This window comes from Halictus rubicundus, chromosome 4 (assembly GCF_050948215.1).
Source record: "Halictus rubicundus isolate RS-2024b chromosome 4, iyHalRubi1_principal, whole genome shotgun sequence".
NCBI lineage: Eukaryota > Metazoa > Arthropoda > Insecta > Hymenoptera > Halictidae > Halictus > Halictus rubicundus.
Window position 1 is genome coordinate 17,089,168 of NC_135152.1, and position 19,269 is coordinate 17,108,436.

General features: G+C 37.8%; 1 protein-coding gene across 2 annotated transcripts; it reads left to right on the plus strand.

The window, feature by feature from the left end:
* The first annotated feature begins 265 nt into the window (after positions 1 to 265).
* Tspan6 (tetraspanin 6) lies at positions 266 to 15,897 on the plus strand. Of its 2 annotated transcripts, none has more exons than XM_076787172.1 (5): positions 266 to 510; positions 13,763 to 13,951; positions 14,233 to 14,403; positions 14,676 to 14,885; positions 15,557 to 15,897. In XM_076787172.1, exons 1-5 carry the CDS (start codon positions 451 to 453, stop codon positions 15,629 to 15,631), a joined length of 705 nt encoding a protein of 234 aa, XP_076643287.1. In that variant the 5' UTR covers positions 266 to 450; the 3' UTR covers positions 15,632 to 15,897. The 2 variants fall into 2 exon arrangements, with proteins under 2 accessions (XP_076643287.1, XP_076643288.1); XM_076787173.1 differs by lacking the exon at positions 266 to 510 and adding an exon at positions 2,886 to 3,101.
* Positions 15,898 to 19,269: the final 3,372 nt, after the last annotated feature.

A 19,269-nucleotide genomic window follows, 5' to 3' on the forward strand; every position in this document is an offset into this window, starting at 1 on the left:
TCGAGTTCCCGGAAATTTTCGATACTGCGTATTCATGAAATCAAAATAAACGATAGGCGAGGAAATTGCGAAGAAAGTGATAAATTGATTGTTGCTTAATGAATTCCAACATTTTTGACGTGTCGAGCATCTCGTTATGAACGGTGTAAGCGTTATTGATACCAGCATCAAGGATTACACGGTATTCCAGTTAGCTTTAATCTTTCTAGATAAAGACGGGTGCGGCGCTTTTGCGCTTCACAACTGGAAACTCATTTCGGCTGTTACAGTGCCGTGCCACCAGTCAGTTGCAGTCAGTTGTACAGTTGAACACGAGAGATCGGCGTCGCAGTTGCTCGTCGTGCTGCCTCGAACCTAACCTGTTGAGCGTCCCTTTCGCGTCCTCCGAACGACTTTCAACATTTCAACGGCTATTCTTTTGTGGCAGTTCGAAGAACAAGATCCGACAAAATGGGTTGCGGAATGGGAATGATTAAATACTTACTCTTCATATTCAACTTCATTTTCGCGGTAAGTTCTACCTGCTGTTAACCGCGAAACTGATCAATTGTTCGGAAAACTTGTTTGTTTATATTTAAATTCACCGTTTTTAGACGTAGAACATCGTGTTTCGTTTAGTAACCGTTTACATCCACACTTTTACTTCCTTTCACGATTTTATTTGTTAACCTAAAAAATTGTGCTCGCGTTTTATTTAGTTGTATTCACTATATATGCACAACGTTCTCAAGAAATGCATCAATTATGTATAATTAAATTATGTATAATTACATAAAGCTGCTTAAATTGTTTAATGCGTTTAGAGGACTTTGGCGGCAATAATTGCTTTGTTTTTATTATTTCGTCGACTCGGCAAGAAATCGTTGGTAGTTTATCGAATATCATGTCGAAGACAGTAGTTTTACAACGTAGGGCGCGGGTTTAATTTTGATGTGGTGTAGTTGTGTGTATTTTCTGTCGGTTATTTAAGTACAATTAAGTGATCTTTATTTTTTTCTCTCTCGCTGCTCAAAGTTAAATACATTTAAAATTTCCCCCTAGTTGCTTTATGTTTATATCTTTTCGGTTTCTTTTTAAATAACGATTGATCTTTGCATGGACTGTGCAGCTTATCGCACACACGGTGTCGCCTATGATATATTTAATCGTCTCTAGTGTCAATGTCGTGTTTATTGAACAATAGTTGAACCGGATACAAATTTCTGAGCCAGTTTATTTTTCCTACACGTCAATGTAGCGTGAGTCATGCGATAACGATACCCGTCCGTACCGTCTTTCACACATTTATGAACTGCCATTGTATTGTACTATTTTTCAGTTCTGATCAGCTCTACAATACGAAAATATATTCTTTGTCATCTTATATCATGTTTCTCATTTTCAAAACTATCTTAAATCGTTTCGTAAGTCCGGAGATGGCTGCGATATCAATCGAATACAAAATAATAGTTGTACGATTATTTTATTTCTAACGTCCGCTTGAAAAACACGTATTTAAGCATACTTTAGTTGAGTAAATAACGAATGGAAAACTTGTTTTCCATTGTAATTGAATACCTGAAAATTCGTATCTGGCTAAACAATCTTCCTATATATAAATGGGTTGAAACACGTTGCGCGCGTATTTTAAAATGGATTCCTTCTCGCCTATCGCTTGGAGAATTTTCATGCATTCTTCACGCATAAATTGTCATGCAAACACGTGCAAAACAATTACAAAATGATAGAACACATTGTTTACAAATTTTACATACCGCGTACTCGCTTCAAGATAAAGTTTATAAGAACTTTTTCTTTAACGTAATCCTCACACGGACACGTATTTACTGTCTACTTGTAATGGTGATAAGAAACTGGGTAAATGTATATCCTTTTCAACTATTAAATAATCGATATAGCTATTCTATTTGTGTCAGGAGTGTACTGTGTACTCGATTCGATACAACTCGGTTCAGCTCAATGTTTCACTATTGTACGTACACGAATTCGCCTAAGAAATTTTTCCAATGTAAAATACTATGTTCTTTTTTCTAACTGAAAGCAATTGAAAATCGAATAATTATAAATCGCGATACTGTTCCCATATTAAAACTGCCGCCTTTTTTGTGCCAAAACAGAAAAAACATTAGGTAAAGAAATTTGAAAAGCAAGTATATTTCATTCTGTTTATTACTATAACGGTTGATGTATACAAAATTAATACTCTAATGTTATATATAACAAAAATATTCTGTTGAATATTGCGATTTCTCTGTACGATTGTCTGACTGAATGATCTGTATGTATAATTGGTTTGTTGAATGACCTGCGTTGCGTGGGCCAAAACTCCGTAGATTCGTGATAAGGTAGAGTGACCACGTTACCGACAAAAATAGACGAAAAATGGTTTCGCGGGAGGAAAGTTTTCGTCTTGGTATGAGAATATTTTTCGCTGGGGAAGGGCTCATTCGAAAGAGGAAGGTTCAATGCAGTGCGTGCTGTTCATGAACTGACAATAGTATACAGATATTTCGTAATACAAGCGTTAGAAGTAGGTCAAAAATTGACGATGTGCATACCGCGGAATCCCAGCATTCCGACCCGATCCCAAATCAATTTCTCGATGCAACCCGAACACAAAATTCAGGGGTGCCCGCGCACATCCCTGAAGTTCATTATACGTTTCCGGTCGAGGCCATATAATTTTTGTCTGAAACATTTTTTCTCATCATTCATATTTTTAGAAATGCTGATCGTTTCGTGTGCGCTGTGCATTTGCATAATCTCGTGACGTAGACGAACAGCGATTGGCTGTTACAAAATCCCGATAAGATGGCGAGAAAAACAAAGAAGGAACGAGGAAAACGGTGCCAGACACCAGGTCCACGACTTTCCTTCTCGTACTCGTATTTTCAGTATGCGATTCACGCTCGCCTCGTTCTCGACTCTGGCGTGTCATTTTCATTACCGTCCTTGCGCCGGTTTTGCGCGTTTCCGTTCTCTCCGAACGAATCGTGTATAATCTTGCACCAACGCGCCAGTCTTAAGGAAAAACGATCAAAATGAGCTGCGTTATGGACTGTATCAAGTGGTTGCTGTTTGTTTTTAATTTTCTCACTGTAGTAAGTAACCCATCGATTTTCATGCGTTGCTCCGTCTCGAGACGGTCCTCTTTAACATCTGTTGGCTCCTCTTCTAAATAGGTTAGTCTCGTTGTTGACTCCCGGACGACGAGGTTTCTATTTCTCTATCTAAAACAGCAGGAAGCTCAACGGAAAAACTCAACAAAACCGAGCGGAGTCAACTAACAAACACTTTTCTATAACACACATCGTTCAAGTTCAGTTTTAGACTCTTTTACTTTATTTGTATCCACAACACTCCCGCTCGAGGTGCGAGTTGATGCGCACAGTAGTATCTCTTGCACAAGCTGCGCCATCAAGAATAATTTGGGAGATACAGTCTCGGTTCACTAGCTTTAAAATATCGAGTTGCTCATCGATGTAATTCGTTCTTTTATCCCACATAAAAATTAACTCTGTTGACGAGTTCTATATATGCATTTCTATCAGACATTTTTAAACGAAAAAATTATGACATGTTCCTTGAATATGAAATTGATTGTCACAAAAGTTTCGAAAAGAACTGCTTGATAGTTTCTTAAAAAAAAATCGCATAAATCACCTCGTTTCTCGTGTTTACATCGCGCTCCGCCCTTAACCAGAAAGCAAATAAAGTACTAGGGACCCAATTACTGTTCTTATATTGATTATGCTTATTTTTAAAATATAATAAATATTAAAAAAGAGGTGTTGAATTTTTTTCACTAAACTCAGTTAATATATGTATATGTTATATATCTCTTTTTTAATATTCTTCAATTGGTACCCCCATAGTAATTGGGTCTCTTACCGTAGTTTTAAATTCAAATTAGTGCTTCTGCTATACCGATAGCTATGCTTCTTAGATGGTTAACGGATGCTTGAAAAGACCTCAGAAAGGTATTCGGAACCATAAAGGGTTAGACCTTGGGATTCTTGGGAATATTCGATTTGATTTGGTTACATGTTGGCAGTGTTTGTGTCCACAGCATTTAGTTCAATCTGTGCGGAACTAGGAGAAAGAAAAATAAGAGGATGCTGGTACAGACGAGGGAATTCCTCTGTCCACTAGCTGTTGCAGAGACGGAGCTGATCGTCAAACTAAGATGATTCGTATGCTATGCTCCGAAGCTACGTCATTCCTCCATGGTCATAGGGGTAGTGGTTGTAATACTGATCTAGATTCCTCCGTTTGCTCGAGTTGTGTTCGTACTATACCTTGACATTTTATCATTCGTTCAAATTCTATTTCGCAAAACGCTTAGGAAGTTCAATTAATGCGTTAACCGCCGAGTCTGAGATTTCAAAAAAAAAAAAAAGCAAACGACGAAGTGATTTCATTAATGATACCGAGACTAAAAAGCTGAAATTGATCATAGCGAGTGCATCTGTAACCCTTCGGCACATTACAGTTCCCAATAAAATTTATTTGACTCCAATTTTATCAGAGTAATTGTGTTATGTTATGAAGGACACGCCAGTCAACGTTCAGCGACCATATAAATAAATCATAAACTATAAAAAATATAAAAAATAGTGGCTTTTCTGTTTTCACGTTTTTTTGAAATCCAGACAATTACACTTCACTATTTATTTCGTTGTAACGATAAAGTAGTTTATTTTTAATCGTTTAAGTATATATTACTAAATTCGAATGGGAGATTTTTTTGAGAAATATAGATTACGTAAACAGATACTCTTATAAAATTTTTCGCGTCTGATGCGTCGGAATCAATGATACAATCACGAGACTGGTCGAGTTCGTTGTCAGTATGCGTCATTGCGTCATGAATCAACGAATTCCTGGGAACTCCGCTTATATCCTCGTTAAACTCTTTTCGCAATTCAATCGGCACTGCAAGCAGATACGGCTGTTAAAAGTTTCAATTACGATTAAATATTGGACAAACACTTAATCAATCATAAACTGTTGATACCGATATCGCTCGTAGCATTGGCAGTACCGTCAACATGATTAACAGCAGCAATTAATGTTACTGCTAAGATAATCGCAGCATATGTAATTTGTACATACAGGGAAATTACTTTGTCGTTTGTTACAATGCGAACGGAAGAATCCGCATCACAATGCGTTGCGTAACCGCAATAATTTTGCGAATGTACCAGAAATACCGTGGCTATACTTCTAGCACAAACCACGATAACACACTCGGTGTATTTCCGCTGCTACCACTTCCTAGTACGAATAGATGCGGTACTCTAAACGCGTAAAGTATTCGATGAAACAGAATTATATTCTCTGCTTTGTAACGATCAATTGATAACGCTGGAGATCGTAATTGGCGTGTAGAACGAACGCAGGCGACTGCCAAGACCGCTTGTAAAAAATCTGAGTCGGATCTGATGCGTTAATAGTGCATCGGGTGACGTAATCTCGATACTTTTAACTCCTCCGATTCGACGTTTATGTCAATTCTTCGGCGTGGTGAAACCATCTAGCTCCTGAAGAAATTGTAATTTTTGGAGAACAATTATAAAAATATACAAAACAGCGCTAGCTGTAGTTATCATCGCAATTTTGTTGGAATTGTTCGTTGATCGATAATTGCATTGATCGTTGGAAGAAGACAATGAAAGACGATGGAAATGACCCTGTTAAGTGTCTGCCCGTACGGGCAGCGATTTTCTTGTCCTGGGCATACACAGGACGGCGGGCTCGAAGCCACGCCCTCGCGGACGAGGCTGCATGTGTTTGTCACACGCATTGTCACAACTATGTGGCAAGCTATAGCTGTGCTACGGCCTACCCCCACTCCGCTAAGTCACCTGCTCGTAGCTTTGCCCGTAGCTGTGCTCGCGGGCATCGGCGGACGCCCTTGCCCGCTGATAGGCATGTTGAATCCTCCTTTTAACTCGTATCGAATGATGATATTGATGATCTACGCTGATCTCATGCGCATTTTATTGACCTGCAGTTTAATAGAGCGTTCCTCTGAGGACTATTAATTTAATACACGTATACATAACAGTCAGATCTGTAATAGAAGTCAATTTACAGATACAACTAATTAATTGATTACTGAATAAGGTGGCAATTGATAGACTGGTAATTTATCATGTGATACGTGAAACCTATATAATTTTACGTTGCGAGATCTAGGCAATTATCACTCACTTGACTTCAGTTAAAACTTCACTATACCATTATATGTATAATGTACGCCCGCAGTAGACTATTCTTAGCAAGAAGACATCATTGTCAGTTGTAAATATGATCTACAGAGATTGAACTAAATACTATTCAAAAGATAAATAATAAGTGTATTTTATTTTAATTCGTGCACAAAAAAAATATTTTGGTATTGCGTCAATTGACAGCATTAAAAAGTAAATATAATAAAATTCTAATGTGTATTCTACTTTTAGAAAAAAAAAAAAAAAAAACAGAAGCAACATGTTGTTGCGTATTCTTAGTAGTCTTATCGAATCTCTTGGTTACCAAGAATCAATGTTATTCGCGTTTTTTAGTGTTCGGAGTACTGGGAGATTAGATGGTATAGATATTCCAGATAAACGGCTGAGAGCAGAGCTGTTCAGCGGGTGTGTTGTTAATTTTTTTTTATGACTGTGTGCCCGTGCGGGCAGCAATTCTCTTGCCCTGGGCATACACAGGGCGGCGGGCACGAAGCCACGCCCCTGCGATCAAGGTTGCATCCGTTTGTCACACACATTGTCATAGCTATGTGCTACTATGGCCTATCCCCACTCCACTAAGTCACTTGCCCGTAGCTTTGCCCGCAGCTGTGCCCACGGGCATCGGCGGGCAAAACGAGTTACAAACAACTACAATTAGACATTCGATAAGGCAAATCTATTTAACGCAACTCCAACATTTCTAGGAACAGCGATTAAAGATCTCTACTTGAGGAAAGAGCTCCATAATAAGATCGCTATCTACACAACGTATGGTAGCATCTACACATCGTGTGACGTAATCTGGGACACGGTATAACAAGGTTCCCATCTATGGCAAGCATGTATTTATAATTTCGGAGGATCTGAGAATAAGCGTTGATTTCGTGAATTTTTGTACACTAGAATCGCGATTTCTTTTTCATACCATTGTGTTACGTCAGAGATTTTTTACCTACGTCTGCATTTCCAAGACTTCCCCAATGCTTCACGTTCAAAAATGAGAATGCTGTAGTTAACAAGGAATTAATTTCTTCTCAAGGTGTGGTTTAGTGTACTCACTGGTTATCAACACTAGATTACGGAGCACTAAGAGAGATTATCTTACTTTATTTTATGAAAATTGCAAGAGTATATTTATGAAGATTATTAGTGATTTTTATTGTAGTACATGACAAACGAAATATATTTATTGAACGATTCCCCACGAATGCATTCTCACAAATGTTAACTTCGTTACATACATTTATTGTAATCTCCTTTTCTATATCCGATAAGAAAATATCAACGCCGTTTGTTTTAACTGTTTGTTCACTTGTTACCAATTATCGCAACAAACCTTGCTTGTCCCAGATTTAGATATCGTCTAACCGACATTCTCGGTCGATAACGTCTTCCGTCGTCCTTGAAGGAATCAACGAATAACTTGTTCATTACTATGCGTAATCATGAAAGTGGTTTACACAAAAAATCTAGAAAAAAATTAAATTTATCACTTATAAAAATTCTATTAAAAATAGAATTACTTAATGGCATTATTTTGTATAGAAGTATTTGACGGTCATAATCTCGCAATTGATTGGAAGATAGTCAAATTACTTTTGTACACTTAGCTATTTAGCATACAGCATAATATAATTTCTTCCGTTAAATAAACAAAACTTACCGATTAAAAGAATCACCATTTTGACCAATATGTTCTGACAACAAACAACAAGCCTCTCGCTTGTAATACGGTAAAAATAGAATTTTTTAAAAATTATACATGTATACAAAGTATACATACATAGTAGCACTCTATATACAGTGTGCGTTTTGCAATCCTTTTGCAGGACTATGTTTAAAGACACGTGCTTTAAAACTTTTCCTATCGGAAACCTATTAATAGGATTTTCAGTAGCTGTACTGTTCGAAAATAAAGCTTAGGAATCTTTCATATTATAATTTAAAAACAAAAAGGAAAACATAGAAAATTCTTAAGGCGTGAAAAAAAGAAAGATCGATTTTTTCAAGATTCTAGATAAGAAGACCCCTTAATGTGTAGTAGCAAGCGACCTTGATGATCAATGGAGCCCATGATTTATCCATAATAGACTATGCATGCACCGACCCAGAAAATGTCCACGTGCAGGATCGTTATTTCAACTTCGAATCAGTGTGCTATACCGTCCAGCGTACATTTTCCTGGTAGATGTTGAGTCATTCGCGGCGTGGTTTCTTTCATCTGTTTCACTTGTTATTTGCGCACGATATGGTTGCGCGTGTGCACATACACACACACTCGGGTCTGAAAAAATAACTTTTGAAGCGACCACGTCCTTTGTCTGACAACAGCCGGTCCCACTCGAGGCCAGCGAGTTGTTTAAGGCAGGAAACAGGTAAGAGTTGGACTTCGCGGAAGTTTGAGGGATAACCGTCCAAAGTGAACATGGTTTTCCTTGTCCGGCTGTCACAATCGCACGTCGCTCGTCGACAATTATCATTTGAATGAGAAACGACCGTCATTGATAACGCCGCCGTGTTTCCTTCGCTGCAACTTAGTACTAATAACGTTACAATAAATAACGGACGAGCCAAAAGCTGTTAATAGAAGCGATGACGCTCGCTACGCGAAATGCGAGTCAATATGTATACGGACGGACCGATTCGAAAATGCTTTCGACCGTGCTCGTGTCGTTGAAATATTTCTTCAGGATTATCTGATGAATAATACACCGTCTTTCTTGGGGAAGTGATTCATCAGTTTTCTGGGGAAAGCTAATTACCGTGAACTTCCGCTTATACCCAGTTCCATCACTTTCGAAAGACCATCAAGATAGCAATTTTTTTTCTTTCCGCGAGTTAAACGATAAGGGAAGCTTTACTCGGCATTGTCATCTTCCGTCGACACTCGTCCATTGTTTTATAACTTATCGATTCCCAGCGGTCTAGACAAGACACGTCGTTAGACGCGCGCGTGATTTCCACGGGAAACTGTTATCAAGGAAATACGCGAACGCGGTGACGTCATTCGGCTAGGCGATCAAATGCAAGATGTTAGCGCAGCGAGTAATCAGCGAGACCAGGCAATAGCTATTTTTAACATACCACCGAACGAAAGGGAGAAAATTGATTTTATCTTGCCGGATAAGACGGATTTCAAGATCCGAGATATCACCGGCGTCACATTTGAGCAACGCACTCCGGTTTCTCGAGAAAGACGTCGCATGCGCGTGACGATTGCAATCGTACGCTTTCCTTCAGAGAATCGAATGATTCAATCGTTGCATTGAAACGGTGAAACATTCGCGCCCACTCTTTTGGTCGGAAACACGATGTACAGGGTGTCAAAAAATTATATGTCACGGCCACCATAGCGTGATTCTACACCTACGATTTGGTGGAAATTGACATAAAAAACTCCCCGCAAAATTGACCTTGACCTTGAAAATCAAGGTGAAAAAACAACAATTTTTTTTGTTTAATCGCGTTCTACTGGTCATAACGATCAACTTTGTGAAAGAAACCATGGGTCGCATCTCAACCGTCCTCTTAAAAAATGATGTTGCATTGCTTATAATTTTTGCAGCTTCCTTCTTTCATTCTGCAGTTAGGGCAATAGGAGTATCATGATTATGATAATTTCATACCCAACGAGATAGCTTACTGATGGTACCCGCTGTATGATAGTACGCTGTTTACTTATATATTGGCGCTGGATGTAAAAAATTTACAAATAAAGAAGCTGCAAAAATTATAAGAAATGCAACATCATTTTTTAAGAGAACGGTTGAGATGCGACCCATGGTTTCTTTCACAAAGTTGATCCTTATGAACACGATAAGAGTAGAACATGATTAAGAAAAAATTGTTTGTTTTTTTGACCTTGATTTTCAAGGTCAAGGTCAATTTTGCGGGGAGTTTTTTATGTCAATTTCCACCAAATCGTAGGTGTAGAATCACGCTATGGTGGCCGTGACATATAATTTTTTGACACCCTGTACATTACAGTCCCTGTTGACTTTTCACAATGCTATACCAAATCCTCTCTTTAGCTTGAACTTTCTACCGTCAAAACTTGCGCGTACGACTGTAGCTTGTCGATTCGAAAAGTGTTTACTCTGTCACAGAGGTATAGTTGAAACAACGGAAATTGCATGATAGAATAGCACTTGGTTTACATTAGCTGTGTTTTCCAGTGAATTCGTGGCTCTTGCTACACGGCTCTTCTAATCAATTGCAATTTTGCATTTAAGTCCACCATACCAGTTACTCGTAAGTTGGACCAAACGCGCAGAAAGTGGTGGAGATATTTTTTTTAGCAGTTTCGTTGTTTGCAAATAATGAACTAGTTCACGAAGAAGGGATTCCGATTGAATTTGTGCACCTAATACATTTTCTCGAAGCATAAATGAAAAGTCTTGTAATATAGAAATGCAAAGATATAATCATGTATCGTGAAACTTCATGCACAGCTTTATAACGCCTTATCGAGCGTTTTATTTGAGATTAAATAAAGAAGACCTACTGCGTAGAATGTTTCAATGTTCAGGATTTCCCGTTTGTAATGAGACTAGATCGCGGATTTTTATGCAAACTAAACCAGTTGTAGAAAACAGGAATGAAGTGAAATAATAATTGAAAATAATGCAACAATATTCTCAAATTCTTCTTCTTCTCCGTGTTTGCCATAAATGCATAAAATTCGCCGTTTAGTAATTATGCTAACCCGTTTGCGATAGCGTGGCGTCGTCGCTGAATCATGTATGAACATTGTGACGAATGTCCAATGAGACATATGGCAACGATTATGGGATCTTTTCGCGTATTGCGTTCTCAATATTAACATCTGCTACGGATCCATAAAATCCGCTGACCTACCATCGTTATTTTCCTTTCGCATTACAATTTTGTGCGCAGAGAATTTAGGCGAAATTATTTCGTTCTTTTCTTCGCGTAACGCAGGGAAAATGCTGACGCAATATATGTATGTAGACAATGTATGGTTGTTCCTTTTGCCGAACGGTTGAAAATATTCTCTTGAAACTGTTTTAACTGTTGCTCTAGAAACACAACTGTGTTAACAGATACCTTCGCAGTTACGGTCTGGCAAAACTGATACGATGTGCTCAATATCGTGGAACTATAGTCGCAGGCGGATTACAAATGATAAATGCACGCTGCACTCTTAAGTTGAATAACAGACAGTCGCACGTGCGAGGGTCCCATCATCGATCACGACGATTTTGAGCCTGTGCATGACACGGAGGCGTCATGTCTCGGTGAAGTTTCAAGGATGTAATACCTTTTCGCGTCGTCTAATACTTTCTGCGTTACACGAGTGTCCCATTTTTTTTTTCTTTTTTAGAATCGCATAGTGATTGTACGCTGAATATACTTCGACGGCAATTGGAAAATTAAGTAAGCGTTTCAGGATTCAGAAATCCAAGAAGTTGAAGCCCTCGGAAATGGAAAGATTTTAAATTTTATTTGTTGGAGTAGTAAGAAAGCTATAGATTTCATACTTATTGGAATATTAGTAGATCGTAGATTCACAGCACCATCGAAACGATGCGCGACTTCTAGTGACATTTATAGAAAGAGACGAGCACAGCGCTTTCGTCAGAAAACATTTAGTCATGGAACTTCACAAATTCAGAGATAGCTTTTCGCTCTGTTGACAGATGCATTAAAATTATCACCGTATATTGCTCGTATGTGTTGTGTGCATTGAGATACCGTGCAATCCAACATATTATTCAGCTCGCTGATTATGTTAAATAAAACTGTGTCGTTAAGCACAGTCATCCGCGTCTGCCTTAAGTGGATAGAAATATTTAAAACCGTGAATAGTATTTAAAACCGAACAGCTTCGTTTAGTGCAAATAGGAAAATGTATATTGGCAATTTAAGCCTGGAAGTAACTATTCGCATCATTTGGTTTTCGCGCGAAGAATGCAAGCTTCACAAAGGTCACCAAACGGTTAATTCCGCCATGGTGCAGGAAATGGGTTTCTCGGAAGTCGAACTGAGACTGCTCTTCCTGTACAGTTCTCAGTATTTCAGCGGTCTTCGCTTTTGCGACTTCACACCATAAGCAATTCGCTGTAAATCTCGAGCCAACTTAAAAAAAAGAAGTTCAAGCTTACGTATCGTTCAATCAACCCTTGTTGCACGTGGTTTTTCGCTTTTTCATCTCCATTAAAATCATCGACACAGGTCGAAATACTGTTTTTTTAATGACAAAATGGAGGGAATATGCCGGTACATGGGTCAAGCAGAATTTAGAAAAAAATATCTTCAACATTATTTAATCCCTTGTCGTATAGCAAACAGAACCTACTAAACATGGATGCTATGTTTTGTAACCAATATGTAAGTAGCAAATTATATATAGATACTATATTGTAATAACTAAAAATTTTCTTTTCTCTTCTGTGAAATTATTAGAGATAAAGCTGTAATCGTACGGCAAGTTGTTCCTCGAACAATATGGCTGCCAAAACGGTCACGGAAGGTCACTGATCGAAAGTTATAGGTGGTAATGCTTAGACTGTGGATCTTTATGTAAAATAAAAAGGTTCTGCAATCAATTGTAAGAAATAGATGCGAAGTGAAATGTTTTTTTTTTCTCTTTAATAATGTCAATAAGCTGAAGGTAATAGATCAGTGTCCCTAAATTCTCTGAATCCTTTTAATATGTTAAATGGTGTCTTCCCATTTTTATAATAAATGCATAAAATCCGCAATCTGGTAACGATAGTAGGTAGACGAAGAGGGTAGCTTGCAGAAAGTTCATTGTGAGTGTTCAAGATAGCTCTCTGAGACAAGTACGTTGAACCAACCGACTTATATGTGGACGGTGACCTAAATTCACATACACGATCTTCGCAATCATGGTGTACCATGAACACGGAGTGTCCAATGCCAACCGGTTGATGTTGTGCAATGTGACGTAATAAGAAATTGCCATCGGTGGCTGGGACACTCGTAATAGTCTTCAATCGTAAACTTGTATCAAAACTCCACGATTGAAGCTGTTGAGAATCATGCATACAGGGTGGTTCACTATTTTTGATAGTTTAACAAAACAACATTGGTAGTAAGCTCTTGCGCTGTAACATTGAGTCACACATCTACCGAATATGTATGCAACTTATTTCGTCTAAGTCGGAATAAAATTCTATTTTTTTGTAATCGAAATAAAATTCCATTTTGTCGTTATCGATGGTGACTTTTAGTACTCTGTAAATGTAGTATTAAGGAATACTTTACGGATAAATGAGTTTTGGTAAATATTATGTTTTCATAAAACAAAAACGTAAGTGCTTCTTTACCTTTAAAACGCCATATTTTCTTCGTCGGGTTCTTCAACTATAATGGAAAATGAATGGTTGTATCATATTTGTGTAATATATGCGCAATACAATTTTTCATGTTTAATAAACGCTCAAATAATCCTTTCAACAATTACGAAGATTTTTAGCCAGGTGCAGCGTGTCTTTCTTGATGAAATGTGTGTTCATTTTAGACATTCTAATCTGTTACAGATATGCGGCATAGGTATCCTGACCGTAGGCATCCTCGCATGTGTACGCCTGTCCTCTGTGACCGAATCCTTGAACACAAATGTTATGTTCCCAGCGATAACGTTAATAGTCTTGGGAAGTATCATCTTTATAATCTCGTTCTTCGGATGCTGCGGCGCCATTCGGGAAAGTCATTGCATGACGATTACCGTAAGTATATAAAAATCATTCGCCGTGGCTCTTTTAAAAGTTAGACTGCGGAATCGATGCACGATAAAAACCCATTGGATGGATGAAATTCAAAACAGTGGGAACGTTATAAGAATTTAACAACATCCACATTTTATTTTCGACTTACTAAAATGATTGAATAAAGGAAGAAATTTGTATACGATTCCTGGGTCTTGCAATTGAAGTGCAGTCTAAATTATAAATAAATAAAATAACAAAATGAGACCACGAATAACCGAAATTATCCGATGACATTTTAGTTCGCATCGTTTCTTCTCTTCATCTTGCTCGTACAAGTGGCTGTCGCAGTATACGCTTTCGTCGTCGTCAAGAACCCCGAAAATTCAATATCCCGGGACTACAGATCGATATTCAACGATTATCCACAAAACAAGGACAGCAGGGACTTTATAGATGCTATTCAAGTTACAGTAAGTAATAGAAATTCTTTAGTTACGTAAGTTCAAACTCAGCTGTGAAACTTCATATTTGATATGGTAAGGTAAACTATTACTTCATAATTTGATTATGTACAGAGCGGAAGTTCGTCGTTAGATAATTTATTATATTAAATGGTTGAATATTCGAGTTTAATCAAATTCGCTTGTTATTCCCAGCATGTACCATTTACCGATAAAGTAGAAAAGAAAATTAGCACCAGATGACGACCAACGATTCTAAAATTTCGAATATTCTGTTATAGTTCCGGTGCTGCGGCGTCGAGAGCCCGAATGACTATACCACAATTTACCATAACTTCACCACCCCTTGGAGTTGTTGTGGCAAGGAACAAGGGCAATCTTGTACTATGGACGAATCTCATCGGGAAGGTTGTGCACCAATATTAATGGATGCGATCAAAATGTTCGGGGGCATTCTAGGTGGTGTTGCTATTGGCATTGCTGGAGTTGAGGTAATTATGGTTACTCACCCGGGAATTTGGGACTTAAGAGAAGTGAGCATCTTCTTCGGTACATAGAAAATAAGCCAACTTCATGTTCCTTTTTCTCAGAATCTACTGCAGTTATCAACTTCAGATTTTCATAGCATCTGGTATCATACCAGATGTGCACTTTAGCTAGAGAGCGTCATGAAATGCCGAATAGAAAAAATTATGCAACACTATCGATGTGTGAAGTTTTTTGCACTCTTACCTTTTATCTAGATGATGCTGCTGTAGGCCGAATTTCAAAAATGTCTTTGGCTAGGATACGTGTGTTACACTTAATAGTAAAAGCATAGAAAGTTTCAATTCGATTAGTCGAATAGTTACTAAGAAAAAGGAACGCGAGGTTGTCGTATTGTCTGTATACCGAAAAAATGCCCACTCTCCTCAAGGAATTGTACCTACCTTAAGCGGGTTATACGTGATAGAACAATACATTAAATTTCCTAGGATGTTTGTTTTATTGAGAATATTAATTGGCATCTTTTCAACCTTTAATTTTAATTTTTAAAGGCTCACGAATTTGCTAATAATGCATGTCTACATTGTACACTTGTTGATTATTCAAATATCACGTAATACATTTATGTGGAATACTGATCAAACCACTCAAGCGTTGTTTCCTTTTTATGTTACAGCTGATCGGCATCATTTTCGCACTCTGCTTGGCGAATTCGATCCGAAACACGGAACGCAGGGGCTATAGAGTGTAAACACAAAAGAAATAAAGTATATATGTTTATGTTGCGTAAACAGTAACAAGCAACACTACTCTACCACTTATAATTCGATCGTGAACCGTGGTAGACGTAACAAACACTGTAATGCAACAAATTTAGACAGTCTTACGAACGACAGGATCTAGGAGCAAATGATGCATGAGAAAGTGCCTTTTTATTTTCATTTTCGGACCATTGTTTACGTTAAAACCTTATTATTTGTATGTGACATTGAATGTATAAACGTATTATTTAATGTATTTTTTATTTTGATATATTTTTCCATTAATTTAGGTATATTTTTTATTTACGATAGACGAAACACAATAGTAATAATAATAATTAAATATTAACGATGTTGATCATGGTAATCGGTGCAAAGTGTGTTTGTGGAAGCTTAACGTTTACTCCTTCTTCGTGTTGTATACGAAATTAGATAACAGACGTGTGTCGACGTACAACTTACCTAGCATTCTTGCACGCGATGAGAACAAAATTGATTGTTAACGAGCCCAGTGGTAGTTTCTTTTCGAACTATATAGTTTATGGTTAGTTAAAATTAAAAACGTTACATTCTACAATATCGTAACCTCGGATAACGAAATGTTAAATCACAGCGCGTCATTGTAGTTCCGCGAACGTATAAAAAAATATTTTTATATTAATATTTCACATCGCTTACAGATGCTTTTATAAGATACAGTTTATATTGTTGTTTGTACAGCACGTATTTCACTATATTTTTTCAGAGAGTAACGTTGAATGATATACATTTCCCATTTAATAAAACTCTATTTTTTTCGAAAAAAAAGCCGGAGACTTGTCATTAATCCACTCACAATTTCTCATCCGAGAAAATAGAACCGAAATCAAAACGGCGTAGCTCCAACAACTGCGTATCCGATGTTAATCATTCGTCGCGTTTCGAGCGTAATTACCACAGCTATTTACATGCAAAATGAGACATCGACGTAATTAAATAATTCTCCGTTGTTTATTGAATTACCTGTCTATCGTAGCGGACAATACGATCAAGTGGACTATTAAATATATAATATAATGTATACCGATAGTTTTTGTAGGAACGGTTCTCTAAATTGAACATCGATCATGCGCCTTTACATTCGTTATATTGTCGTTATTTATTAAGTTCAAGAGAAGATAACTTACATCTGTTTGCGTGTGTGTGCTATAATACATACTATTTACAAATTCCCCAGATCGCAATGTACGGCGGCGAAACCGATCTCTCGGCTTGCTCTATCGCTTCGTCTTTTCCTTTTTTCTTTTCGCCGGGGGAGCGGTGCTTAGTAATCGTACCCTCGATATAATGTAACTTACACGTATCTTACGGCTATGTTTCATTAATCGATTACTCTGAGACTGCAGGACAAAAATTGTTTTTCTTTCTTCGTCGAAACTCCTTCGTTGTAGTTACTAAATGTTAAAATTAGTCATATAGTACCATTAACATCTCTATGATAACTAGATACAAATTATATACGACACATCGTTCACCTTTTTTTTTCACTCTTTATAGAGTGATTATGCGTTAACGTAAAGTTTGGATTCGGGCTTTCGTCGTGCGTGCCGCGTTCCGAGCCAATTCTTAAACAACATACGAACAGACGTGGTTTCGCTTGCGAACAGAAGCGTGGGTAAAACGGAATCAACGCAAGAGACAATTTTCTACTCTTACTCTTTGTTTCATTCGATTTTTAGCTGAGCAGACTGAGTAACTGTAGTTACGGCATTCATCGACAGTGCCTCCTACGGAACGATTCAATGGAAAATCAGTTGACTTTGCTGATTAGACAAGTTGTTGCAATCGTTTGTATGTTTCGATCATCTTGTTTCTCTTTATTCAGTCGTCTAGATTCTAGATGAGCAACCGGCGGCCCGCGGGCCGCACTTGGCCTTGTAACATAGTGGCCTGCCGGGATCCGGGCTAACTTCTAAACTAATCAATTTTCGACATAAGTACTTTCCAAAGACAATACAAAGATGCATTGATTTGCATAAAAAAACTTACATGATTTCACGACAAAAATATTGTGATCACTTTTATTTTATAATTTATTGTTAGCCGAGTACTGAGTAACTATTGTTGGAAATATTTTTACAATATATTATCTAATAATAAAAAATAAACGATCAATTAAAAAAGATCGTTTTGTTGTAAATCTATGTAAGAAATAATAAATACGTCCCACAAACTAAAATTATTTGATTAGTATGTTTAAGTATGTTTAAGTTTCCGCTTTTGACCCATTGCAGTCCGCGGATTGCTCATCATTGATCTAGAAATATTTTTGGTTCATGGTGAGGTGACAAGAAAGAAGTACTGGGCCGTCCTGATTTTTTACTGTACACTTTGAAATACTAATTGAAATGATTGGATGGACCACGATGACGTCAAACAATGTTGCATAGTGTTAACGTGTGAGTAATTGACACGGTTCGAATAAATAATATAAGCATGCAATCCGGCAGGAAGTTAGCGCCATCGCTGAAATCTAGTTTCACGATAGCTAGAGCTATTGCAGTGGAGCACGATTAGAACTATTCCGTACAATATCTCAGACCTTAATTCGTTCTTTTAACTGATGATGCACGTTAAAAACCGATGCTTCTGATAGACATAGTAACCCATTTGCTGTTAGTCTCTTTGCATTGAAAATACGAATACTTCACACGGATTAAAGTCGTAGAGATGCTTTCTATAAAAAAAATTACACGATATCACATCGTATAAATCTGTATATTTTTATAAGAAATGAATACCAATTGACTTTGTTCAGTGTCTCCCGTGTAATTTTAACCTACGAAAAGACTGCGAGAGTTACAAATTAAGTTCATAGATAAGTATAAAGATACTGACAGCAAACGGGTCAGTGGTACTCGGTAGCGGAGCCATTTTGAAATCGCAGAATCTTTGTTCCGCAGGCGTCAGTCCAATCGATTCATTGATAATCCGTTCCGTCGTAATTGAACGCCTATTTAGTTGTAAAATATCTTGATTTGTTACATTAACATTACATGGACTAATGATATTTCTTTCTTTTTTTTTTTTTTCGTCTGATTGAATTCGACCGATCGCAAGCTCATTTTCCGAACCCGTTACCGTTTCTCGCGTAGTCTGGAAATCCGTAAAAACCGCGACGAAATGTCCGTCCGTTACAGCGTTTCGTTCACGACATAAGCACTTACGTTAATCGCGGATCGTTCTCTTCTCTATCATCTATGAGTCACGCGTATCTTCTACTCTGTTTCACGCGTGAAATTTTCAAAAATGTCAACACGCGGCGCGTCTTCTCAACGCGAGCAACGAATAGATTACAGCGTGTCTCGCACGTTTGTCGACGATCGTCCAGGAAATAGTAAAAATTCATAAAAAATCGTCGAGCGGCCCTTAGTCTAGAGTTTCTAAGCTCAAAGGTTTCGGAAGATGACGCGCGTCGCGCTCCAATCGCCGGGTTCTGTTGAAAAACGTAGAAACTTCTCAGTCGCTCGCAGCGTTCCTTCACTCTCGTTTTCGAAGTAACAATCTCCTCTCTCTCTCTCTTCTTCGTTTTGCTGTGCGTAACGCGAGCTTTCGAACGGACACGGTCTCGAGTTGAAACCCGTGCCGC

Bases quoted from the DNA above. Each gene is read 5' to 3' on its own strand.
- Tspan6 (XM_076787172.1), top strand. From the start codon at position 451: ATGGGTTGCGGAATGGGAATGATTAAATACTTACTCTTCATATTCAAC. The intron at 13,952-14,232 runs GTAAGTATATAA...ATGACATTTTAG, and splicing joins GTCATTGCATGACGATTACC to TTCGCATCGTTTCTTCTCTT. The intron at 14,886-15,556 runs GTAATTATGGTT...TTTATGTTACAG, and splicing joins TTGGCATTGCTGGAGTTGAG to CTGATCGGCATCATTTTCGC.